We start from the raw sequence: 26,744 nt of genomic DNA, 5'->3' as shown, positions 1-26,744 counted from the left end.
GCAGAACACCAGTTCTTGCAATGTTCTTGGAGACGAGAGACAATCTGCAGCCCGTGTTGACAGAGCAATGAGTGGGAGTGTATTTTTCTGAGAAGATGAAATATGCATTGCCAAAGACACTCCTTGTTTGTACAACTCCAGTCTAATCCCTTGCATCACAGCTGGAGTCCTTAGAGGGAATGCACTCAGACTTCAGTAAACTCTTCCTTCCTGTCTGTTTTACAATATGTTGGTTGGTTCTTTGCATGTAACCTTTTCCTTGCTGGAAAGAGATCCTGCCATAGGTGGCTGTAGAAGAAGTACAGTTATGTATTTTTCTCTATTAAATATGCATTTCAGACATGTTTATCCACTTGCTTTTCATGTTTTAGTCAATATTTGCCAACGCTTTTTCTTAGTGGCTCTTGTCCTGTTTTATTTTGTACTGTTTCAGATTTCCACGTAGTAATATTTTATCTATCCTTTTATTCTACCAGATTTCAGACAAAGCAGCGTAAGCAGTGTCCTGTATAGCAGAATTGCATTGCCTCTTACAAGCTGTAGCTAGACATCTTTTCAGAAGGCCTTTAGCAAAGTGAACAATACAAGCCGTAGCCATTTAAAGGGGTTTTCCTATGAAAAGAATTACTGTGCAATGAATAGGACATTTTTATATAAAATATCATTGCAATATACAGTCCATGCAATAAGACTATTGTAGGGTTTGTCATGTAGGTTACATTTTCCTCACTGTTGGCGCCCCCTCCTGTTTCTCTTGTGGCTGAAGTTTTGGTCCACCTTCTCATGTGTGCAGTGGTGGAATACCGTTCTCAGTAGCTTTACTTCTCCCTTCTCCGCCTCTCGGGTCATCCATCCGTCCCTACTTCTAGACTCCTAGACATATATAGCCTTCTCTCTCTAGGCAGTGGAGAAGGAAATTTTGTGTGTGTGTTTGGGGGGGGGCGACATTACATGCTATAGTGCAATTTATTAGCAGAATCACAGACGCTCTGTGTGAGGGACCATTTTCTATTTAGGCAAGGAAGGTGTTAACAAGAGCTGATTGCAGTGCACTCCTGGAAGATTCAGGTGCGGCTCTACCCAGAAGTGTAGTGACGCATGAACGGTCTGAGCAGCAGCATGTCCGGCCCTTTCAATCAAGTGGCAAGGGGAGCTTCTTCAGCTGCGGGGGCGGCCCCTTGCAGGGGAAGAACTCTTCTTGATAAGGGTCCATTCACATGTCCGTATGTGTTTTGCGGATCCGCAAAACACGGACATCGGCGATGTGCGTTCCGCATTTTGCGGACCGCACATCTCCGGCACTCTCATAGAAAATTCCTTATCTAGGACATGTTCTATTTTTTTGCGGAAAAAAAGTGCGGATGCGGACAGCACATTCCGGCCCCTGTTGAAAATGAATAGGTCCGCACCTGTTCCGCAAAATTGCGGAACTGATGCGGACCCATTTTGCGGACGTGTGAATGGACCTTAAGACATATTGATTCACTAATGAATTTTCATCACTATTTCTGACCTATCCTCAGAACAAGTCGGCAGTGTCCGATTGGTGGGGGGTCTGAAACCCGGCACCACCGCCGATCAGCTGTTTGAAGAGGCCACGATGCTCAGGTGAGCACTGCGACCTTCTCACAGCGCCGTACGTTGTATAGTGGTTATGCTTGCTATTGCACTGGACTCGGACTGAGCTGCATGTAGGCCGTGTGATTGATGAATGTGATGTCACTGACCTAGTTGAACAGTGGGGGAGCTAGGAGTCGGACCTCACTGATCAGATATTGATGTCTGCACAATAATATTGGAACAGATTAAAATTAAATGATTACATAGATCTGCATGTAAATCCTGCCTGCATAAAAATGAACACACACAAAAAAAAAAAAATATATATATATATACAGTACAGACCAAAAGTTTGGACACCTTCTCATTCAAAGAGTTTTCTTTATTTTCATGACTATGAAGGCATCAAAACTATGAATTAACACATGTGGAATTATATACATAACAAACAAGTGTGAAACAACTGAAAATATGTCATAATCTAGGTTCTTCAAAGTAGCCACCTTTTGCTTTGATTACTGCTTTGCACACTCTTGGCATTCTCTTGATGAGCTTCAAGAGGTAGTCACCTGAAATGGTCTTCCAACAGTCTTGAAGGAGTTCCCAGAGATGCTTAGCACTTGTTGGCCCTTTTGCCTTCACTCTGCGGTTCAGCTCACCCCAAACCATCTCGATTGGGTTCAGGTCCGGTGACTGTGGAGGCCAGGTCATCTGGCGCAGCACCCCATCACTCTCCTTCATGGTCAAATAGCCCTTACTTTCAAAGTTTTCCCAATTTTTCGGCTGACTGACTGACCTTAATTTCTTAAAGTAATGATGGCCACTCGTTTTTCTTTACTTAGCTGCTTTTTTCTTGCCATAATACAAATTCTAACAGTCTATTCAGTAGGACTATCAGCTGTGTATCCACCTGACTTCTCCTCAACGTCACTGATGGTCCCAACCCCATTTATAAGGCAAGAAATCCCACTTATTAAACCTGACAGGGCACACCTGTGAAGTGAAAACCATTTCAGGGGACTACCTCTTGAAGCTCATCAAGAGAATGCCAAGAGTGTGCAAAGCAGTAATCAAAGCAAAAGGTGGCTACTTTGAAGAACCTAGAATGACATATTTTCAGTTGTTTCACACTTGTTTGTTATGTATATAATTCCACATGTGTTAATTCATAGTTTTGATGCCTTCAGTATAAATCTACAATTTTCATAGTCATGAAAATAAAGAAAACTCTTTGAATGAGAAGGTGTGTCCAAACTTTTGGTCTGTACTGTACCTACACACACACGTGTTTCTATAAAATCTGTGTATGTCTGCTCCTGTACCCTTTGTACTATTCCCTGTATACAAGGCTACCATGCGTTTCTATGGAGCTGTGGTCTCCTGTCTCGCAGCTATATGTCCTAAGCATATTGTTGTCTTCATGCAGGCGGCCTCATTCTCCTGTAATCCGGGAAGTGGCTGCCTGCGGTGGATTACAACTAATGGGTACATGAACGCGGACAAGATTTATTGTCTGATTCCTTTTCTGCGTTTGCATAGAATATAATATAGAGGACCCAGTTTTTTTTTATTTTAGTGGAACATTCAGTTTAATAAAAAAAAAAAAAAAAATGTTCTTGAACCAATGTCTGAATTTCTATGGAAAGCTCTGGTCGTTGCTGAAGCACTTCTATAGATCTGGCGCTTTCCCATCTGCTCCAGCTGTTTCTGTGGTCTAAAGGCGCTCTGTCCTAACCATGAATGCTAGGCTCGCCCATAGCCCTGACTGCTGGGTGCGATAATTGTGCTGCACAAGGTCTTTCCCAGTTCCCCGGCTGCAATGTTACAAGGTTATATTCCTATTAAGTAGCCAACATGGCGCCAGATTTCCAGAGCTGAGAAATTTGGTTTGTAAATATCCATTGCCCTGTATTTGATAAGCGTGGCGGAGCTGCACGTTTTACAGAGGAGCATTCTTCCTGCGCTCCCAATTGTGGACTATGTAGGAGTTAAATTTAAAGCCCCTGGTTGTTATGCCATGTAATCGCTGGAAATCATTCTGGGCTCTTCATTTGTATTTCTCAGATCCTTACAATTCTGTCTTTTGTTCTGCTTTGGTGATTAGCACAGATTTAGTTGCAGGCAGTAATTCAAGATTAGCTCCCCGTAAATGGAGCACCGCGTTCCTATTTTAGGCTCCGTGCTCTGGAAGCCTTTGTGGAGCTTGAGGAGAAGCCTGGTTTGTGTCTGAGGCCTTGTTCAGGATGCCAGGCTAACCCTAGAAAGCATTCGTCTATTTAGTCATGTGAAATGTTGTCTCCTGCTTTTCCTTTACTGTGAATCACTGTGACAGCTCTCCGTATGGATCGGTTTATCTCTCCCCTCCGCCTGATAATAACTGGAGAAGGTAAGCACAACAGTATGCAAAACCATGTTTGCCGATCATTATAAAATAAGTTGGGTTGGCTGTACCTAATTGCTTGCTGCAGGCAACTCTATGGGTTGTGCCATGTTTTTAACTTTTTCCCTATCCACAGGACTGCTGGGACCCCCACTGATCCTAAGAACGGGGGTCCCATTTCTCTGCAGAAATGGAGTGGCAGGTCTATTGGTTCTTTATGGAATTGCAGAACATAGCAAATTGCTATATTTGGCACTCCCGTAGAGAATGAATGGAGCGACAGCATGCAAATGCGACATGATGAGAATCTAGGGAGGTCCCAGTGGTTGGACTCCCACCAATCAGATACTTATCCACTATGCTGTGGATCCTTTAAGCGGCACAAATAAAAATAATGGTTTGTCGGCAGCACAAGGCGGTGTATAAAAAGGGATGTGCTGTCAACATACAATGAAACTCTATGGGGATGAAAGATCTTAGTAACGATCATTCGTTCCCCAACAGCCTTGATGGTCACTGCATGTAAATACAACTAAGCAGCGGGCCGTGTTTGGGAACGAGCGTTCATTTGAGCATTCATTCCTGATTGTTGCCCAGTGGTATCAACCCATGCAAATAGACCCTTCATATTACAGATTTATTTATAATACTGAACTGGTGGGTACAATTTGGAGCAGTAAAGGGGTTTGTATGGCCAATTAATTTTTTTTTTAAAAAGGAACTCAGAATAGTGTGAAATATGGCATACTCGCCTTCCTGGGCTCCACTTTCCGGTCCTTCTCCACACACTGGGAGTGACCGCTCATCCAGTCCCTGTTCGAGAGTCGGGTGAGTGTGACACATTTTATTATTTTACACTGTTCTGAGCCTTTTAAAGAATTTCTTTTATTCGACTGGACAAACCCTTTTATATGGCATTCAATGAGCTCCTCATCTCCTCTGATTTGGTGCTCTGCACCAGAGAAAAGGAGCTCCAGCCATGAGATATATAAGGAAATTAGTCAGAATGTTGGAACATAAGTGTAGAAGGAGCCTTCTTCTAGTTTCCTGATTAGTGCGCTGAGTGGACCTTTAGTGCTATATTAAAGGGTTGTCCAGCCCCAAAGCAAGTTTAAGTTGTGCCGCTGAAAGTGTGTAAAGGAAATAAAATAAAATCCACACCTGTTCACCACTGGTTTGATCCAGTGCTGAGGCTCCAATCCCCACTCCTTGTGGCCTGCAAATCTGACTTCTCATCCATGGTCACATTCACCACTACAGCTATTCACTAGCCCCTATGGTGACATGTCCCCAAAAAACATGTGACTGCTGAGCCTTAGCTGTTTGGGGAAAAGTCACCATTGAGACCAGTGAAGGCTGTAGTGGTGCACATGACCAGAGATTGGGCTTCACACTTTTAGTCCACAGGGGAGCAGGAATGGGAGCCTTGACGTTGAATAGGGAAGACTTTTTTTGGGGCCAGACAGCCCCTCTATAAATACCTTTTAAGGGCTTTTGCAAGTTTGGGGTGGGGGGGATTTGCAAACCCTCCCCTCTCGGGCAGACCCGTGAAGGGAAGCTTACTTGCCTGCTTTCTGGCACTTGTTCCCTGCTTCTTCTCTTTCTGTTCTGGGCTCCCTCACTGTAAACATCCGGCTCGACATGGCTGGAGGCAATCGCTGACTGCAGTGGTGACCTGCTCCCCTTGGGTCCTATGACCATTTGTTATAATCCGTGGCCAGTGATTGGCTGCAGTCATGTCAAACCGGGTGTGTACAGTGAGGTAACCCAGCGCGGAGTATTGCAGACTAGGAGGAGGAGTGGAGAACAAGCGCTGGGAAGTCATCTTCCCTTTACAAGTCTGGCCAAGAGGGGTGTTTGCAAGCCCCCCCCCCCCCCCCCCCCACACACAGACACTTAGAAATGCCTAAAGTTCTGAAATGAAACATGAGTAACTTGTGGTTTCACAATTGTTCTGAAATCTTGATTGCCTACTACACTTTGTAGTTCAAAAACCATTGATGCCACTGCCTTTTGCCTGGCACTTGCATTGTTGAGATCTCCTCCACTGAACAGATATTACATCAGCATCTGAAATTAGAAACCTGTGCCTGCTTACACGTTCCTAGTTGAGCTTGCCCCAAGAAAGCATTGTGAAATTTGCCAAAGCTTTCAAAATCAGTTTCAGAAAAGGCACGTCATAGACTGGCATCAGTTCACTTGTCCGATTTACGTTCCCATCTGCAGAATCTTATTACCGTTTGGTACATGTAGTACTGCCAGGTTTTAATGATTTGCCCCATTAGTGTCAACAGACTTGTGAGTCGCCACATAAGAGACATTGTCCACATGTTTTTGCTGTTAAATAACTTTCTTTCCTCTACAGGATCCGATGTAACGTTTCTCTCGTTTATACGTGTTTGAATATGATTCTGCATGCTTTTGTTATGTTCTCGTTCCTTCTTTTCTCTGTCCCGTTTCCAGTGTACTAACCGCTGCCCTCTCAATTTCTTGTCCCAATCTCACGCCTTTGATAGTATACTCTGCCATAGCTGGGGCATCATCTTCCTCAAACCTCCGTGGACACGTTTCTGTCGTGGTCTTTGTGTCCAGATGTTGCATTTGATGCGTGGCTCTAGACATCTGTGTAAACTTCTGCACATTGACTTTGGCCAGAGTCCTTGCTTTATTCATAGTAAATCAAAATCGTTCAGCAGGCTTGGAAAAAGATGCTTTATGAGCTGATGTATAGCAGAGAGGTGATTGTGGTTAGTTTTTGGCAGCTCCGAGTTGATTTTTATTTACAGAGGAAAGGAATGGGGTCAGTGGGTGCAGTTCCTGAAAGTCTCATACAGCCGGGGGATCGGCCAAGTGCAGACGTTTAGTCATTATTGTAGATTTTTGGTTTGAATCATTATTGCTTCATAGGCCTACAACAGAGATAGCTTGAAACCCTCTTTTTTATTTTGCTCTTGCGTTCTGGTAGGTCTGTGGTCCTTTTGAAGGATGTGTAGCTCGATTTATATACAAATGATGTCTTTTAGATAAGTACAGTGTTGGCATCTCTCACTCAGTAGACCATTTACAACGCTACACTTAGCGTATGATGAGGATGGTTTAAAAGGGTAAATAAATAGGGAACCGCATTTTTAATACATTCAGAAACCTTCTTCTGAATCTATCGCCTTCTTCAGGTCCCCTGCAGGATGTTTCAGACTTAGTTCCAGTTAGCCATTCATTTTAAAACTGGCATGATAGAAGGCATAGTGGTTGTATATCCGAGGAGAGGACTACCAAGGCCATAATGCCACATCCATGCCAAGTTCATACACTGACATCAGAGGTGCAGTTGAGAACCACTTTGTTAAACCTTCTGCAAATGCAAGCCATGGTTCTTACTTTTGATTTTATTGCCATCCCTTTTTATTCCCATAGCATGTTTCTCATAGATCATGATGTTATTTAGGGAAGGTTACTGGCACTTTTTTTGGTCCTTTCCAGATATTTGGATTGTGGCCACAATTTAGGTCATGTGTTATGGCCTCAACGACTTGATCTTTTAAACCGAATTCAAAGATCCACAAAACCCAAAGTTTGCTTTTGTAACGCCTTGTCTGGTCCGGATGTTGCAAATGTAAAAGGACTCTAAAATGAAGCCAAATTGAGCCCGGCTGAAATGGTGTAGTCCAGGGATTAGCAACCTCTGGTACTCCAGCTGTTTTGAAACTACAACTCCCAGAATGCTCCATCCATGTTTGTGGGATTTACTAGAACAGCCAAGCAAGTATGCATGCTGGTAGTTGTAGTTTATCTGCAGCTGGAGTGCCGAAGGTTGCTGACCTCTGGGCTAGTCTTTGTGTTGTAAAATGTGTTTGGTGGACTTAGGTTTTCCTCCACTTTGTGTCAGTGGACACCCTGGTGTTTAATACCAGGTATCACAGGCTTCATAAAGTTGCACAGCATCGTATATACAAATTTTTATAACCTCATGAAAAGTTCTATGAAATGTTCCTAGATTTTTAGCTTTTGCCAGCTTCATAACCCGTATTCAGTGGAGACAAGGCTCCAAATAACTCAACTTTAGCCTGGAGAGGTTTTTAAAGAACATGTCGTTTCTGCATTCTTGCCATCCCACTCCCAGAAATATAATAACTGCCTAAAACTTTATCAACTTTCTGTTCTCATTAGCAAGGGCATAAAGTTGGCCTTGAAGCTAGAGTTTGAGACAGAACAGGAGGACATCTCTACCCTGGCCTGGCTGTCTTTGGTAAAAGAAAGTCTTCCTGGCAAGTAAATGATCTCAATAAAATAATTTCCAGTGAGAGAGGTTAAAAGTGCAGCTGGTCTCTGTGTCCCACGCTCTGGATCCCTGGTGTCATTTGTTCCCACTGGCAACCACTTCATTGCCAAGGAACGTTCATGAGTGCAAAAAAAAAAAAGCCCCAAAACTCAGAAAATTCTGCTCTCTTAACACTGTGAAGCCCGAAGCAGCGACTTCTGTTAAAGGATACAGCTGCGTCTCTGAATATGCAACCTGCTGACCGTTTTCAGCTGCCAACCTTTCGTTTTTTTTCTCTCCGTTTTACAATGAGTGTGACCACCAGCCGAGTCAGATAATGCCGCTCCTTCGAGCAATTTCCTAACAAGTTAGGGAAGTGATATGAAGTAATTGGGCAGTACTTCAGCGACTTGTGAGATTGCCCGGACCTTGTCTTTTATGGACGAATAACTGTGTGTTGCCATTCAAGTAGTGACCTCCCGTAAACCTTGCCGGCCTGTAGTCCACTTAAAGAAGCTTTTAGTTTTTTTCCTGGAATCTTTCATTAATTGTCGCTCTTTCTTGCCCCATGCTTTCTGAAGCTAATGATCACTCCTAATGCAGCCTTAATTACTATTGTGCTTCCAACTCCTATATATTTAATTGCAGGTCTTCATTCTTCCGCTGACACTAATTTCAATATAAAACCTGCTTAGCTAACTTCTGCCTTTAAGCACTGGAAACACTTGCAATGCAGTGCATTGGAAGACCTTCCAAGAAACTTATTTTTTTCTTCAACACCTTTACTTTCTTCATAATCAAATTCCCAATTTAACATGGTACCATTCCAGTTTTTCAAGTTCATTCTTATTTTTCAACTATTCTCCATGAAAGAGGTTGTTTCACGAAAAAGTACAATTAAAGGGGTTCTACAGTTTGTTTTAACTGATGATCTATCCTCTGGATATATCATCAGCATCTGACCGGCAGGGGTCCGACACCGGGGACCCCCGCCAATCAGCTGTTTGTGAAGGCAGCGGCGCTGGCAGTAGCGCAGCGGCCTTCTCGCTGTCCCGGGTGTCGGACCCCCGCCGATCAGATGCTGATGATCTATCCAGAGGATAGATCATCAGTTAAAACAAACTGCAGAACCCCTTTAAGTAGAGTCTTGGAGTTGTGAAAAAAACAGATCCATCTGATCCAGTGCCATGATTTTTATCTGCACTGTTTCCAGTTCTTGCCAAACCAGAAGCCCTCAGGAGTCACATCTGCAGGAACAGCACGTGACCACTGAGCCTGGGCAGTGATGTGCCGTTCCTGCACACACGACCACTGAGGCCAGTGATTGGCTGTAGTGGTCAGGTGTATAGGAACAGCACATCATCACTTCCAGTCCAGAGCAGAATAGAAACTGTGGGGCAGGAGCCATGGTGCTGGAACTGGACTATTTTACACCCCTCCACCTCTACTTAATTTTACTTTTTGGTCATACAACGAAGTGCGATTTCCTTTGTCACTGCACTAACATGGTACTACAGTATACACAATTTTTATTAGGATTTTAACTGATATGAAACATTTGTTCCCTCTTCCCCCTCCTGACTTCTGTCTCTGAAGGCAGCATGCTACCTGGAGTGAAGAGAAACGGCCAGGATTTAGACTATTGTCTGCTCTCAACAGGTGAACCATGTTCTATATATTTTTTTAATAACTTCGGTGCACATGCCACTTTCTTACAGAATGTTTTTTGTTTTAGTTAAATTTAGTTTTTACTTTTCATTTTTTATTTTTTGTTCCTTTGCTTTGCAACTGAGTCACAAGAGAATTTTACCTGAAATAAAATGCCTTCCAATATGACATTTTAGTCCCTTATCAGATGTAAGCATTTGTGAGTATACTGCTAGAACAAATCTTCAACATCAGGAACGGAGTTATGGAGAAATTGGCATGTGAGTGGTAGCTAAAATAGGCATGCAGGTCGAGAAATAAGGAGATGTTTATAGGTATTAGGTGGCTTTCTGCAATAATCACAGTTACACATTGTCCCAAGAAAAAGATTTATAAGATAAACATAACTTAAATTTTTTTTGCCGTAATTGATATGGTTGACACAGTTTTTAAAGGGAACCTGTCACCTCCAAAAACCATCCCAAGCCGCCAGCAGTACCTGAGAGTAGCCAGCAGCGTGTTTCCGACGATCATTTTCTTCCTGAAGGCAGATGAAGCAAAAGCTCAGAAAACGTTCTTTTATCCCCTCCTCGCGTGATTTTCTATTCATGCTTGGAAGTCAATTGGGCAGCGGCCTCCATGCTTCAAGTCAAGGTAACCGCGCCCCCTTCCCCGCCCCTTCGCCTGTGACTGACAGCCGGCTGTTTGGCAAAGGCAGCCGAACTCTCGTGCATAAGCGATGTCAGCCGCGGGGAAGGGGGCGCGGTTACCTTGACTTGAAGCAAGGAGGCCGCTGCCCCCCTTGATTCAAGCATGACTAGAAAATCACACGAGCAGTGTATAAAAGAACGTTTTCTGAGCTTTTGCTTCATCTGCCTTCAGGAAGAAAACGTACTGCTGGCGGCTTGGGATGGTTTTTGGAGGTGACAGGTTCCCTTTAATGCTAGATTTCGCCTTTGTTTGCATGATCAGCATTGAAACCAAGGAATTTGAGTCAACAGTGTCCCACTGAAACTGCATAGGTCTGTATAGATTCAGCATTTTCATACAATTTCATACAGGGAAAATGGCTGTTAACAGGTTTGGTTGTGGCCTATGATACCTTTTGGAGGCAATTTATGATCTTCTAAATTTCCGGAGCAACAATAAAGTTTTCAATGCTTCATTCAGGGATGGAAAGGGTCATTATCATTGCAAGAGCTTGACCCACTGCTGGCTGGTAGCACTATTCTACTCTGTAGAATATAATGGCAGGGGCTGACTAGCCATAGACCCTACGGGGAAATTCCCTGGTGGTCCAATGACCATAAATGGCCAGGTGCATAATGATCTGATGCTCTGAACGTTAATTATGCTGAGAGCATCAGGTACTTATGTACCGGGCCGGCGGCCACAGGTGCCCTCCTGAATTCAACTGTGTCACTGTCCTCAGGACAGTGATATTTCAGGAGAAACATAAAAGCCTATTTGTCTCCCGATATTCAAACCACTTTAATTTATAATTTTGCCTCCTGAAATTCTGCCATGTTCCAAGCAGATGTTAAGACTGTCTATTAAACTGCTATAATGATGTACTTGTATTTACACTGTTGGGTTATATTCACAACTAAATAAAGGTAGGTAAATACAGTTTACTTTTGCGACATTTTCCAGAAACATTCTACTTTCTGCTTCTTATACCATTTTACTGCTTTTTTTTAAATATTTTTTTTTTAACTTGGCTCAAAAAAAAAGGCCACCGACTACTCTGCTTGCTGTCTTCTAGATTTTGCCGGAGGTTTAGAAAGCTGATGCTCTCACCTGAAGGCATATTATAGTTTAACGTGTCGTAAGCTGGCTATAGAGCAAAAATAATTGTTGGCCTAAAAATATCTTTGTACATTCCTCCCATTTACATACATGCGCGCTTCAGCCCAGTGTGCTCGATTAAAGGGCATCTGTCAGAAGATTTGTAGCTATGAATCTGGCTGACCTGTTACGTGTGAGCTTGGTAGCTGAAGGCATCTGTGTTGGCCTCATGTTTATGTGTCTGCATTGCTGAGAAAAATGATGTTTTAGTATATGGAAATGAGCCTCTAGGAGCAACGGGGGCGTTGCCATTACACCTAGAGGCTCAGCTCTCTCTCTACAACTGCTGTGCCCTGTGTACTTTGATTCATAGGGCCAGGTGTGATGACGTTTGCACTTTGACACGACCAGAAAGTAAAGTGTAGAGAGAGAGCAGAGCCTCTGGGTGTAAAGACAACACCCCCGTTGCTCCTAGAGGCTCTTTTGCATATATTAAAACATTTTTTCAGTAATGCGGGCACATATGAACATGGGACCAACACAGATGTCTTCAGCTGCCAAGCGCAAATGCAATAGGTTGGCCAGTTTCATAGGTACAAATCTGCTGACAGATGCCCTTTAATATTGAGGAGGCCCAGTAAATGCCAATGGTAGAATTGGCTAATAGCTATTCGATTTTTATTTCTCAAAAGTAATCAATTTAAGGGAACCTGTGACCGGTTTTATGGTGTCCTAACTAAGGCTACTTTCACACCTGCGTTCAGGTGTCCGCTCGTGAGCTCCGTTTGAAGGAGCTCACGAGCGGTCCCGAACGCAGCCGGCCAGCCCTGATGCATTCTCAATGGAGGCGGATCCACTGAGAATGCATCCGCCTGCCAGCGCTCAGCCTCCACTCCGCTCAGTGAGCGGACACCTGAACGCTGCTTGCAGCGTTCGGGTGTCCGCCTGGCCGTGCGGAGGAGAGCGGATCCGTCCAGACTTATAATGGAAGTCAATGGGGACGGATCCGTTTGAAGATGACACAGTATGGCTCAATTTTCAAACGGATCCGTCCCCCATTGACTTTCAATGTAAAGTCTGAACGGATCCGTTTGCATTATCATGAAAAAAAAAAAAATGAAAAAAAAAATTTTTTTTTTTTTTTTTTGTTCATGGTTATGCAAACGGATCCGTTCTGAACGGATGCAAGCGTTTGCATTATAGGAGCGGATCCGTCTGTGCAGCCGTCTGTGCAGACACCAGACGGATCCGCTCCTAACGCAAGTGTGAAAGTAGCCTAAGGGCAACATAAATAAGTGACCGATTCTCTTAGCACAATGCTGGGTCACTTTCTTTAATTGACCCAGTCAATCTGCCAACATCTTGTATTGAAAAGCTCCAGCTGATAATGATGAGTCCTGAATATTCATGAGCTCCTGACTCTCCCCGCCTACCTGCTGCTGATTGACAGTTTGTTTCCATATGAATTAGCAGCAGGTGGGCAGGGGAGTGGCTATAGCTGTTAATTAAATAAACGCTGGACTCAATGACATCACGCTGGACTCAAATCAGCTCATTAGCATGCGGCATCTTTGTGTGTATATTATGAGGTAACCATCTGTCACACCAGTAAGTGAATACATCTAAGGTACTTTTTAGTAGTTAATGATTGTATATAATTAGTTAGATTATAATCAAATATCCACATGACAGGTTCCCTTTAAACATAAATGGTAAAAAAAAATTCAATGCTATAGCTGTCTATTTAATAGAATTATTAATGAAATACCACTGCACACTCAAAATTAGATGCAAGTAAAATATTTTTTCTTTTCCATATCCTCCAAAATAAATTGGCAACAAGATGCCATAATGTATATGTGACAAATGCGTGCGGTGTGGAACGGAGGCACAGATCTAAAGCCCTCTGAAGCACTATGGATGCTTCTGTGGGTTTTCTGTCTGTGCCTCAGTAGTGCATGCACTACTTTTTTGCTCAAGTGAATGGGTCCGCCATCCACATGCGGCAGCTCCACGGTCGGTGCCCGTGCAAATTGCGGTCCGCGTGTCGTGTGCTTGAGCACTAACTATCAGTGCAGTCTGCAGCTCGAATTATGCAGATTTCTATATTGTGTATTTCACCCACATTGGCCCCATAAATACCCGACCTGTACCTCTCCATTTGTTCACCATTAATTTTACCATTCTTTATAATCCTTTATGAAATCAGCAATTTTCGACCATTAAGGAAACTTATATATTTTGTTCTCTTTTTCTCCCATTAGTGACTCTGTGACCAAGGTCTTGGAATTGACCGAAACGTCAGACGCATTTGTCACATATACATTAAGGCATCTTGTTGCCAATTTATTTTGGAGGATATTGAAAATAAAAAATATTTTACTTGCATCTAATTTTGAGTGTGCAGTGGTATTTCATTAACAATTGGACTTGGGTATATATCCACTCCACTTCGCACCTCACCAACACTGGACATAGAGTGCAGCACAACAATACTATTTGAACATACACTGTCGTGTACTGATTACAAATGGAAGGGATATTATATCTGTTCAATAAAGGGTTGTCCACTTTTGCTGTATTGAGGATAGGGCATCAATATCAGATCGGCGGAGGCCTGACTGCCGACACCCCCGCCAATCAGCTGTTTGAAGAGAATGCAGTGCTCGTACAAGCACTGCATTCTTTTTACTGTTAACCTACTCATCATTCACATTCAGGGGCGGTTTGGCCATAGACTGCAGGGAGATTTGCTGGAGGGCTGATGCCCAGGGGGGCTGTCTGAGCCCTCCTAATGGCCACCAACGAGGTAGGTAATGATCTGTCACTCCCAGAGTAAATTAACTCTGGGGGCTTTGAGTGGTTATGTACCAGGCTGTATTGCCATTCTGAGGCAACTGCAGTGGAGGACAGAACATGGCAGCTGTTGCTAGCCACCACGGAGGGGCAGCTTATGAGGAGGTATTTTGTGCTGCACTTCGGGTTTTGTTGCTTCTGGGCCAGTTTATTGTGTTACGCTTAGATATTTGGCTCTGATGTGGCGTTATTTTGTGCCGCAATATGGAATTTCTAGCCCCACCTACTTGTTTTGGCCCTGCCTTCTGTCAATCAGGACCCGCCTACAACTCGAGGCTATTTTAATAAAAAAAAAAATTCTAAGGCCAATTTAAGTTCACAGTCTGCCCCTGTCGACATTGAAGCCGCGAGCAGATGTAAGGCTAGGGCTACATGGTGACGTGTCACGCAACTAAAAGGGTACAACTACATTCCGGCATGTGTTGCGTGACATTTATGTCGCACCAAAGTCAGGCAACATTTTTTTATAATGATTGGCAATAGTGTCCTGAGGATAGGTCATCAATATAACAAAAGCGGACAACCCCTTTAAAGTAGTAGTCTCATGATGACGATACCTTTTTGGAAACAAACTGTCCCGGCTATCAGCAGAACATTGTGGATTTGGCTTTTGAAACGAATATCTCCCACCCCAGCCCCAGCCAGATCTTTTGTAACCCATGTATTTCCCGTACAGTGACCACAATATAGTAAATTTAAAGAGCATCAGTCAGAATGATGAACCATATTAAACCAGACGTACTGCCTTTTAGGATTGATATGCTGAGTTAAAAAATCCCTTTGTATTTGGAATTAGTGGCCCCATTGTAGAGAAATCGTAGAGGTGTTTGAAGCACCAAGGGACAAGCCTAGTTCCTTGGAGCACCAGTTCACCACCACCTTATCCCCTGCCCTTGAGTGACAGGGCCAAGCGGTGGTCAAGCAGGGCCCCGAGGGGCTAGGTCCACCCATCTGTGCTTGAGCACATCATTAATAAATGCAATAAAATGCAGATTTCTCTAAAACAGGGGTGATCCCCATGTATTTTAAATACATGGGGATCACCTAACTCAGCATGATCAACCCTAACAGGCAGTGTGCCAGATTTACTCGGGTTGATCATACTGACAGATAACCTTCCATGTAATATAAGGGCAGGCTGGGTCCAGCATAGTAGGAGACATTCACACTTAGCTGCTCTGTACTTTGGCTTCTGAATGGGTTCATATGCTCTAAAACAGGGATCAGCAACCTTTGGCACTCCAGCTGTTGTGAAACTACAACTCTCAGCATGCACACTTACTCAGCTATTCTTGTAGCACTCACAGAAGTGAAAGGAGGATTCTAGGAGTTGTAGTTTCAGTACGGCTGGAGTGCCGGAGGTTGCGGATTCCTCCTCTAAAGGGTCTCTTGATGGTGTCTGAAAGCAGGTTCAGAACTTGGCAAAAATCCACCATTATTATGTAATAAGTGATTGTGCTTGATATTTGTAGCATTAATATTTTTCTAGATTTGAACACACGTGGATGAAAAGCCAGTTTAATTATGTATTCATTTTAAGATTGGGCAAAGAAGAAAATTGTTATTTTGCCTTTTATCCACATTCTACATGAAGCCGTTTATTTGCTGGCTTTATACATGCATTGAAAAATATCTGCACGACTTCTGCATTAATAAGCGTGTGGGCTACGCATTACCTTATCTCCAGTGTTTACAGTGAAAGACCCATAGAATGACATTAGCCGCAAAGCTGGTAATGGGTACGATAGGCGTGAATGAGGCCAGAAAGATTTAGGGTTTAGGATAATCCCTACACAGGAAGACAAACCAGTTTCATTTATTTACAGGTTGTGATGGCGTTGGCTAACATAGCTAATAATTAACTATGTCTCTTCTACCTGAAGCAACCCTTTTTCTACTTCTTCCAATATTAGTGGTATATTGTCAAACCACAACCCAAGTGAACCCCCTCCAAAAGACCACCTCTGTGAGAAGACTATTCCCTTATCCAGACAGATTTTCAGTTCTACCATATATTATGCATACTTCCCATCTTCTTTGAGAAGCCCTCCCCTCCTTCCGCAGAAGACCACCTATCAGTGAGGTTACACGGTATTCACCCCTTATGGATGCAGACAATTTTGGCCTTAAAGCAGTTGTCTCATCACAGACAATGGGGGCATATCACTAGGATGTGCCCCCATTGTCTGATAGGTGCGGGTCCAACCGCTACCTATATCAAGAACTGAGCCCCGAAAGTGGTGGAGAGCGCACTGCGCATGCGCAGCTGCCCTCCATGCATTTTCTATGAGGCCGCCGAAAATAGCTGAGCTCTGGCTCTGCTATTTCCATCGGGCCCATACAAGTGAAGGGGTGCGGTGGCCGGTCATGTGCGGTGCGCTCCCATTCACTTCTATGGGGAGTGCGCTTGGTGGTGGCCGGACCAGAGTCCTCCAGCCACCACCTTGCGGGGGCTCCATTCCCGATATAGGTGTGGGTCCCATATCCTAGCAATGTGCCCCCATTGTCTGAGATGATACAACCCCTTTAAGGATGCAGCCCCATTTTTCAAATCTTGTATGTCACTTTATATTGGTAATATCTTTGGAAGATTTTAATTATCCAAGCGTTTATAGTCAATGGGCATCCAGCGATGTGCAGCTTTTCTTTTTTTTTTTTTTTCCGCAAGAAAATTTCCAAAACCTATGTTTTGGGACCAAATCAGAATTAAAGTGTCTTTGAGGATCCTGTATATTAGAAACCCACCCCTTACCCATAAATCACCTCATTTTAAAAACTGCACCCTCAAAATGGCATTTCTGGGGTTTTTAACCCTTTAGGTATTTCACAGAAATGAGCACAAAAAGCAAGTGAAATTTAAAAATTGAACTTTTTTTGCAGATTATCTTTTTTTAATCAATTTTTGGAGCACAGGTGTTAACAGAGTAATAAAGGGCATTATTTATTACCCTAATTGAGCATTTTTTAAAGAAATATCCCATGTGTGTTTGTAGTACTAGTCTACTACTTGACTCGTATACCGGCCTGAGGCTTCATACCTGGATCCACAAAATGCGATACCTTCTGTGTGCATTTTTCTCACTCCCTTCACTAGAAATGCCTGTTCTTGGTCTCTATACTTACAAGAATAGAAGAAGTTCTATAATTTGTGGAACAGACATATGGAAGTAAACGGCACCCCGAATAATTTGTGCTATCTGCAAAAAAATGTAGATCGAATGCAGATGCAAAATACGAGCCCTTAGAAATAATGGTGCACCCTGTGGGTTTTGGGGCCTCCGTTTTCTTAGGCCTCCTGCACACGACCGTATGGCTTTTTCAGTGTTTTGCGGTCCGTTTTTCACAGATCCGTTGTTCCGTTTTTTTGTTTCTGTTGTGTTTCTGTTTCTGTTCCGTTTTTCTGTATGGCATATATACAGTATACAGTAATTACATAGATAAAATTGGGCTGGGCATACCATTTTCAATAGATGGTTCCGAAAAGAACGGAAACGGAAGGCATACGGATGCATTTCCGTATGTGTTCCGTTTTTTTGCGGACCCATTGACTTGAATGGAGCCACGGAACGTGATTTGCGGGCAATAATGGGACATGTTCTATCTTTAAACAAAACGGAAATACGGAAACGGAATGAATACGGAGTACATTCAGTGTTTTTTGCGGAACCATTGAAATGAATGGTTCCGTATACGGAACGCAAAAAACGGCCAGTAAACGGGGGGGGGGGGGGGGGGAGAAACACGGTCATGTGCAGGAGGCCTTAGTTTGTTTTTCATGCACCTCAAGGTTTGCAGAAGCCTTTAGGTGCCAAAAGATAAGAAACTCCTAAAAGCAACCCTTTTGGAAACTACATTGCTCAAGGAAGTCATCTAGGAGTATAGTGAGCAGTCTGACCCCACAGGTGTTTAAATTTATTAGAATTGGTCAGTGAATGTTAAAAATTAAATTTTTCCAATAATACGTTGTTTTAGCTCAATATTTTTCACTTTCACGAGGGTTAACAGGAGAAAAAGCACCTTTTACATTTTTGTGCAATTTCTCCCAATTTACACAAGTTCTCCCGAGGGCACACAGCAGGGTTTAGAATGGAAGGCGCGCTGTTTGACTCTTGGAACATAGATTTTGCTTATCTAATTTATTTAGAGCTATACTTGACTTGTGTGGGAGCTTGGTGCTTGTGGTACGAGCTGTAATGGTTATTGGTACCATTTTGGGGCTCATATTGCTTTTTGATCACTTTTATTACATTTTTGGGAAGGCAAGGTGGCCAAAAAATAGCAATTCTGTCAGTGTTTGTTTTTATATAAATTTTTTAATGGGGTTCACTGAGCCAGTTAAATAACACCAGTTTTTCTATTGTTTTCCTACTTTTGCATTATCAAATAATTTTTTATTTATTTTAAAATAATCTTTTTGTATTGCCATATTTGAAGACCCAGAACATTTTGATTTTCAATTAAAGGGGTTGTGCAGGCCATACATATTGATGTCCTATCCTCAAGGAGTCCGACACCGAGTACCCCCGTCATTCAGTTGTTTGAAGAGGAGTCGGAGCTCCATGCAAGTGCTGCTTCCTCCTCATTACAGTACAAGTCTCCCTTGCAGCGGTGACATGGTTAAGGCTACTTTCACGCTAGTGTTTTAGCTTTATGTTTGTGAGATCCGTTCAGGGCTCTCACAAGCGGTCCAAAACGGATCAGTTTTGCCCTAATACATTCTGAATGGAAAAGGATCCGCTCAGAATGCATCAGTTTGCCTCCGATCAGTCACCATTCCGCTCTGGAGGCGGACACCAAAAAGCTGCCTGCAGCGTTTTGCTGTCCGCCTAGCGAAACTGAGCCAAACAGATCCGTTCTGACACACAATGCAAGTCAATGGGGACGGATCAGTTTTCTTTGACAGAATAGAAAACTGATCCGTCCCCCATTAGCTTTCAATGGTGTTCAAGACGGATCCGTCATGGCTAGAGAAGACATAATACAACTGGATCCGTTCATGACGGGTGCATGCGGTTGTATTATTGTAACAGAAGCGTTTTTGCAGAGCCATGACGGATCCGCAAAAAACACTAGTGTGAAAGTAGCCTTAGGCCTCCTCCACACGACCGTAGGTGTCCCGTTGCCGTTTTGCGGATACGCAATACACGGGCACCGTTTCGTGTGTATTCCGCATCACAGGTGCGGACCCTTTCACTTCAATGGGTCCGCAGATGCGGAATGGTGCGGAAGCACGGAACGGAACCCTACGGAAGCACTACGGAGTGCTTCCGTGGGGTTTCATCCTGTACTTCCGTTTCGCAAAAAGATAGAACATATCCTTTCTTTTTGCGGAACGGCCAGATCGCGGACCCATGAATGGCTGCCCCATTGCAGCACGGCCACGGGGCGCACACGTTTGTGTGCAGGAGGCCTTACTTACAAGTACTCGCTCCCTAACCCCTGCCAATCAGATATTGATGATTTTATTGATTTTATCCTAAAGATGGGTCATCAATATAAACAGGTTGCACAACCTCTTTTAGGGCTCATGCACACAAACGTATTTTGTTTCTGTGTCCGTTTTTTTTTTCTTTGCAGTCTGTATGTGGAACCATTCACTTCAATGGTTCCGTAAATAAAAAACTTAATATGACTCGGTGTGCATTCCATTTCCACATGGCCGTTCCGCAAAGAAAAAAAGATAGAACATGTCCTATACTTGTCTGTTTTTCACACAAGGATAGGCATTGTTGCAATGGATCTGCCAAAAAAACAGATGCAATATGGATGTCACATGGATATGTCATCTGTATTTTTTGGCGGATCTGTGACATACGGTCGTGTGCATAAGCCCTAAGACAGCTGGTTACGTTTTGTTTTTTTTTTTTAACCAACTGTAGTTTTTACTGTTACCATTATGGGGTAGATGTGACTTTTTGATGCCTATTTAATGTGATTTTTGCGCAGTTAAGGTGACCAAATATTGCAATTCTAGCACTGGGCTTTTTTTATGGCAGTCATCATGCAAAATAATTAGCGCAATCATTTTATAGATGTGCTATATGTAGTATATTTCATTTTTTTCCCTGTAATTTTTATTTACTTTTCAAAAGCATGTTTTGTCAAATTTTTCCATTACGGGACCTGAACTTACACTTTTTAACTGTCACTATTACACCGGCAGTTTGCCTGTTAATGTCTAATTGGCTTCTGCACATGGCAACCTCGGGCCATTGTTAGTCCTCTGGTTGCCATCACCACCATTGGGACTGTGCGACTATTTTGTGGAGGGTCTGACTAGGTAAGAGGAAGCCACCTCCCTCAGTCAACCATTTAAATGCTGCAGTTGCTATTGACTGTAGCATCTGAGAGGTTAAACTGCCGGGAGAAGGGTTATCTCCGATCGCAGCACTGTGAGCAGGATGCCAGCTGTATAATATAGCTGGCGCTTACAAGTAATGGCGTGGGGACTATTCCTGAACTTGGGCCATCACTATTCCATACTGTTACGTCATTTTGCATTAACTAGGTAGCAACATAATAGTATGGCGCAGTTAAATGATTTCAGTGTCTAAATAGTTAATTTCAGTGGTGATTTTATATATATATATATTTTTTTATCAGCCCATAATCCTCATTACTGTGTGTAGCAGTTGAGATTCCATCTGTGTAACCACATGTAATCAGTGTTTGCCCTGGTCATGGCCAACAGTTTCCTCCCAGAAGAAGCAGTGGGCTGCCATAGTTTGTCACGACTACCAAGCTCTCCTATGGGCTACCTGCACACTGCGGTCTTGCAGAAATGATGCACATTAATTCCTGTGCATTTCTGCACCAAATGCGCATGAAAGACCTCGTGTTACTTGCGGTTTTTTTTGGGGGCTGATTTGATGCATTTTTGGCGCAGATCTTGCCCTTGCATTGAAAAGGGTGAAATCCACTCCAAAAAATTGCACAAAGAATAACATGCTGCGGATTTAAATTTCCACACGGACGGAAACGCAAAGTGTGCATGAGGTTTGTGAAATTATATTACGCCGCAGTTTTTCTGCACCAGAATCCGCGTGGGGAAAAAAAAAATAAACGTGTAATCCGCAACGTGCAGGTAACCTCGGGGTGTCACCACATGGCACTTACAGTGAGCAAAGAAAACCTGCTGCAGATTGTTCCCCTAATCTGCGGCAACGTCTGCATAATATACATTTTACTGCGGATTTCACCCTGTACGTTGCAAACGGTGAAGATTTCCATGATTTAACATCTGCAGCCCAGGTCGGTTTCCGCACAGATTCATTCTGCAGTATGTGCATACGATTTAGTAAAATGTCACCCGCTTTTTCCCACAAAATCCGTATGGAAATTCCGCAGCACACCTGCCCTGTGTGATCATATCCTTTAGTCATCTTTAGCTTCAGATTTAAAATGAATGAATTTGCTTGTATAGTCCTCTCAATCAGCAGCATAAGAACTGACGGACTCCCTCTGGATTCCATAAGTATGTCCAAGGATATGGACAGTAGATGTCTTTTTTTACATTTTCTCTCGTTTTCCTGCCTCTATAAATGTATGACTGCATTTGGGAACCGCACAGCGCTTGCATCATTCCCTTGACTTATCTCTGGGTGATAGGAGAGCATCACCTGTCTTTTGGTGACTAATATTTTGTTAGTAGGATGTTTAATTGAGAAAAACATATTTAGGCCTGAGAAATCAACCTTCTCCTCATTCACGTGTCCGTGGCAAGACTGTCGGTGTTTCATCCATGAAGGTGTTTGTGAAGTTATTTGGTCCGTGTGTCCGTTTTTTTGCCCTCCGTCAGTCATCCATATTCCACATACAATGCTAGACTTAAATATAGGAGTTTCCAGAGCATCCCCTAAAAATGGCCAGTGAAAACCACCGGAAGAACACAGATGCCATTCGTTTTCACACCGCAAGGTCCCACTGCCTGTGGACGGATCACTGATGTGTGAATAAGGATCTATTCACACGATCGTAAGTGTTTTTCACTACCGGTCGTGTGCGTTCCGCATTTTGCCAGCCCTCTGATAGAACAAGAATAGGACATGCTCTATTTTTCTTGCGGGGCCGCGGAACAGAACTATGGATGCGGACAGCACATGGTGCACTGTCCACACCCTTTGCGGCCCGGTTGAAATGAATGGGTCCGCACTTGTTCCGTAAAATTGCGGAACGGATGCGGACCCAGAAATACGGTTGTGTAAATGGACCCTCAACATATTAAAACCAGTGGACCTGTGTGCGGATTGTGGGCAGTGAGATACGTATATGGAGTGGTGATGACTACAGTCATTGATTCTGTGGACGTGTCTTCAGATGTGCGCCTCATGTCTATCGCGTGGTTTATGTTTCGTTGGTCGTTGTCCTCTGTTACTTGTCGGTCCTGATCCAATTTAAATCCAGATGCTTCATTTTACTGCATTGTTCATTATTCTATTCTAATTTTGTTCTCAGAACGAACTCTGACTCTGCACTTCACACGAGTGCCTCGAGTACCAAAACTCAAGATCCGTTTGTATGTGGAAACCAACCTGCAGCACGCGCCCCCAGACATCCTCAGCGCAACAGTAAGATAACCTCCGTGTCATATGTTTGTGAAGTACCCGAATATAATAAAATGCAGACCGATATTAATAATCAGAAAAAACTTTAAAGAGGTTACATCGGCAATCTGGACATCATAGAGGGCGTCGTCTGCTCTGGATGCTCCACTATGTGCCAGAATGGAGGGCCGAACAGCTGATTACGGGGTAAGAGTGGCAAATCCTCCACCACCAGCTCATCACCTTGTCCGCTATGTCTGTAATACAACTGGTTTAAAGCTTTTAATTTCAGAGAATATATCCTTGCTTCAAAAACAGGACATCAGACATACTGCTAAAGGGGTTTTCCGGTACTTAGATGTTGATGGCTTGTCCTCAGGGTAGGTCATTAATATCAGATTGAGCTGGGTGTCAGACCCCCACTGATCAGCTGTTTCCAGGAAAATACCTGGAAAAAATTCACGTATTTAGGTTGTTTGTTAAACCTCATTCACACGTCAGTGTTTTGGTCAGTGATGTCCATCAGTGATTGTCAGCCAAAACCAGGAGTGGAGCCTCCACAGACATAAGGGAAAGATCTGCTCCTGTTCTGTGTTTAGAGCCGCACCTGGTTTTGGCTCGAAATCACAGATGGAAATCACTGACCGAACACTGACTGTGGGAATGAGGCATTAAAGCAGTTTTCCAGTTTTCTGACATTGATGACCTACACTGCCCCGTCCCATTCACTTGCCGGTAAACATCGAGGAGGATGCAGCACTCCTGTGACCCCTTCAAACAGCTGATCGGTGGGATGCTGATAGTTGATGACCTGTCTTGAGAATATGTCATCACTAATGGAAAACTGGACAAACCCCTTTTAAAGAGGACCTTTCACTTGTAAAAACAATGTGAACTAAGTATGCTGCCATATAGAGCGGCGCCCGGGGATCTCACTGCACTTACTATTATCCCCGGGCGCCGCTCCGTTCTCCCGTTATAGGCTCCGGTACCTTTGCTCCTTAAGTTATAGTAGGCGGTGTCTTCCCTTGTCCTGTGGGCGTCTCCCCCTCCTAGGCTGCAGCGCTGGCCAATCGCAGCGCACAGCTCACAGCCTGGGAGTTTTTTTTCTCCCAGGCTTTGAGTTCTGCAATGCGATTGGCCAGCGCTGCAGCCTAGGAGAAGGAGACGCCCACAGGACAAGGGAAGACACCGCCTACTATAACTTAAGGAGCAAAGGTACCGGAGCCTATAACGGGAGAACGGAGCGGCGCCCGGGGATAATAGTAAGTGCAGTGAGATCCCCGGGCGCCGCTCTATATGGCAGCATACTTAGTTCACATTGTTTTTACAAGTGAAAGGTCCTCTTTAAGCTTGCTTTTTATCCATAGGCTCACATAGCGTAAACACTGTGGGTTTGAATGCGGCAAATCCACAGCGTTGTACGGAATCAGCACAGTGGATATGATTTTAAGGAATCTCATCCTCAGTTTCTGCTGTGGGTTTTACCAGCGGATTTCAACTCATCTGCTGAGGACCCTCCACACGAGGCCTTGGCCTTCTTTTTACCTTTTTTATTTTATTTTATATATTTTTGCTAAAAATCTATTAAACATAGAACAAAAACATTTTTCTAATATCCCTTTAATGCTGAATTACCACTGTATTATCACGGTGACTTCACAAGCTTTTATTATCCATAATGATCCATCCTTACATATACATAAACGTTCATCTAGTCCAGGGACGCTCAACCTGCGGCCCTCCAGCTGTTGTAAAACTACAACTCCCACCATGACCTGCTGTAGGCTGTCCGGGAATGCTGGGAGTTGTAGTTTTTCTGGAGGGCCGCAGGTTGAGCATGCCTGATCTAGTCGGTAAAGTCAAAGGTTCTGCTGAATGATCATCGTTTTTAACCTCCGCATCTGCTGGAAATTCGGTTGATTTGTATGTTTTTTTGTTTTTGTTTTTTTCTCATTTGTGTCCATTCCTCATTTGTGAAGGTGTCAGGCATTGTAAACCAATCTGCTGTATGGTAAGGAGGTAGCGGTGTGATCTCACTGTGCAATCAGGAGTGAATGCTGTCCATTTTTCTGGGTTTCACCAGCTTAGTTATTTTTTTTATTTATAAACTGTTTAATATATTCCTTCCAAATAATGTCTGCCCTGAACGTTCCTCTAACTCAAGGACATGATTGTCTCAGTACTGATGCAGATAATGGTTTTCTGCTTGTGAGGCATATTTTTATAATATTGTAGAAAGTCGAGCACCGCACACTCGAATAACTGGTGCCTGCAAGGGCTGAGCAGTCCTGATCAATAATATGAAATTGCAGCACTCAGATTATTTTCTTGCAATTATGGATCATTTATTGGTACAATGTCGTACAAAGTTCATGATCCAGTTACATAATTGAACACAAGTCAAAATAGATAACCACTCTCTTGATATTGACGATGACCGGAGGTTTCGGTCCATGCGGACCTTCCTCAGCAGTCTTATTCATCTATGATATAACAACATAGGATCCATTTAATGGTAGAGTAACCAGACAAACAGCCAAAATCAAGAGGACGTTATCATCAGGAAGGTAAACTGTAAATGCAAAACAGATTATTAGAATCATGACAATGGTAATACTATGAAAAAATAGAGCTATAGGGGGAGTATATAATCCCTAAGGAGAAGAAATCATATGTAGGAAGGTTATCTATTTTGACTTATGTTCAATTATGTAACTGGATCATGAAATTTGTACGACATTGTGCCAGTAAATTATCCGAGAATAATCTGAGTGCCGCAATTTCATATTATTGCATATTTTTTTAGTGGCTTTGCTGAAATTACCTTTCTGTCACTTTGTACGACATATTTTGTGTCCATTTTAAGTCACTATGGGATATACTTTTTTCTCCATCATGTAGATAGGACACGCGCTATATATTGGATAATATTTTCTTTCACCCTCATGTTCTCTATCTTTCCATGTCCTTAGTTGTCCATGTTGCATTAATTTTTCCAGAACGGTTTAAGAAATGAAAGTTGAGCTATGGTTGCCGTGAGCCACAAAGACATTTTCACACCAGAACATTGCCTGGCGCTGCCGAAACGCCGCCTGGCCCCATTAAGTCTAATGAGGCCCGGCAGAGATCCAGCCACAACCTGGCAAATATGCAGAGATTCGGCAAATACCACTGTGCCGCCAGTTGATAAATGAGGCCTAATATATTTCAGTTTTCAATGATTGCCCCAAATAAGTTCAGACACTATGGGGTCATTTATCAAACTGGTGTAAAGTAGAACTGGCTTATTTGACCATAGCAACCAATCAGATTCTGCCTTTCATTTTTTACAGCTCCTTTGGAAAATGAAAGGTGGAATCTGATTGGTTGCTATGGGCCACTAAACCAGTTCTACTTTACACCAGTTTTGATAAAGCTTCCCCTGTATCTATACTGTGTAGAAGATTGACCCCCCCCAAATAGTGGTCCTCTCTATTTGTGCATGTAACTTGTTAATTTTGGATTTAGAGTTCTTTAATATGTTAGATTTAACACTCACCATGCACATTATAATAACTTGCTAGATACCATTATGCACCGATCTCTTAAAGGGAACCTGTCATATGGTTTTTAACCCTCACCCCATTAACCAGTGCCTGGCCATTGTGTTGTAGTTTCCTAAGACGGCCTGTAGTTACTTCGTTATGATGAGAATTAACCATGTAGCTTG

General features: G+C 43.2%; 1 protein-coding gene across 4 annotated transcripts in view; it reads left to right on the top strand.

Moving 5' to 3' along the window:
* Positions 1 to 26,744, top strand: part of CRTC3 (CREB regulated transcription coactivator 3) — a 134,848-nt gene that overhangs the window by 70,850 nt on the left and 37,254 nt on the right. For 2 of the 4 annotated variants that reach the window (XM_040414079.1, XM_040414078.1), the window contains exons 4-6: positions 3,885 to 3,946; positions 9,795 to 9,857; positions 22,944 to 23,056. In XM_040414079.1, coding sequence (XP_040270013.1) covers positions 3,885 to 3,946; positions 9,795 to 9,857; positions 22,944 to 23,056 — 238 coding nt within the window. The remainder of the gene's footprint in view (positions 1 to 3,884; positions 3,947 to 9,794; positions 9,858 to 22,943; positions 23,057 to 26,744) is intronic. The other 2 variants (XM_040414081.1, XM_040414080.1) reach the window with 1 other exon arrangement.

The sequence above is a fragment of the Bufo bufo genome, chromosome 1 (genome assembly GCF_905171765.1).
Source record: "Bufo bufo chromosome 1, aBufBuf1.1, whole genome shotgun sequence".
In the NCBI taxonomy this organism is placed as follows: Eukaryota; Metazoa; Chordata; class Amphibia; order Anura; family Bufonidae; genus Bufo; species Bufo bufo.
This window is presented reverse-complemented; position numbering and strand designations above follow the sequence as displayed.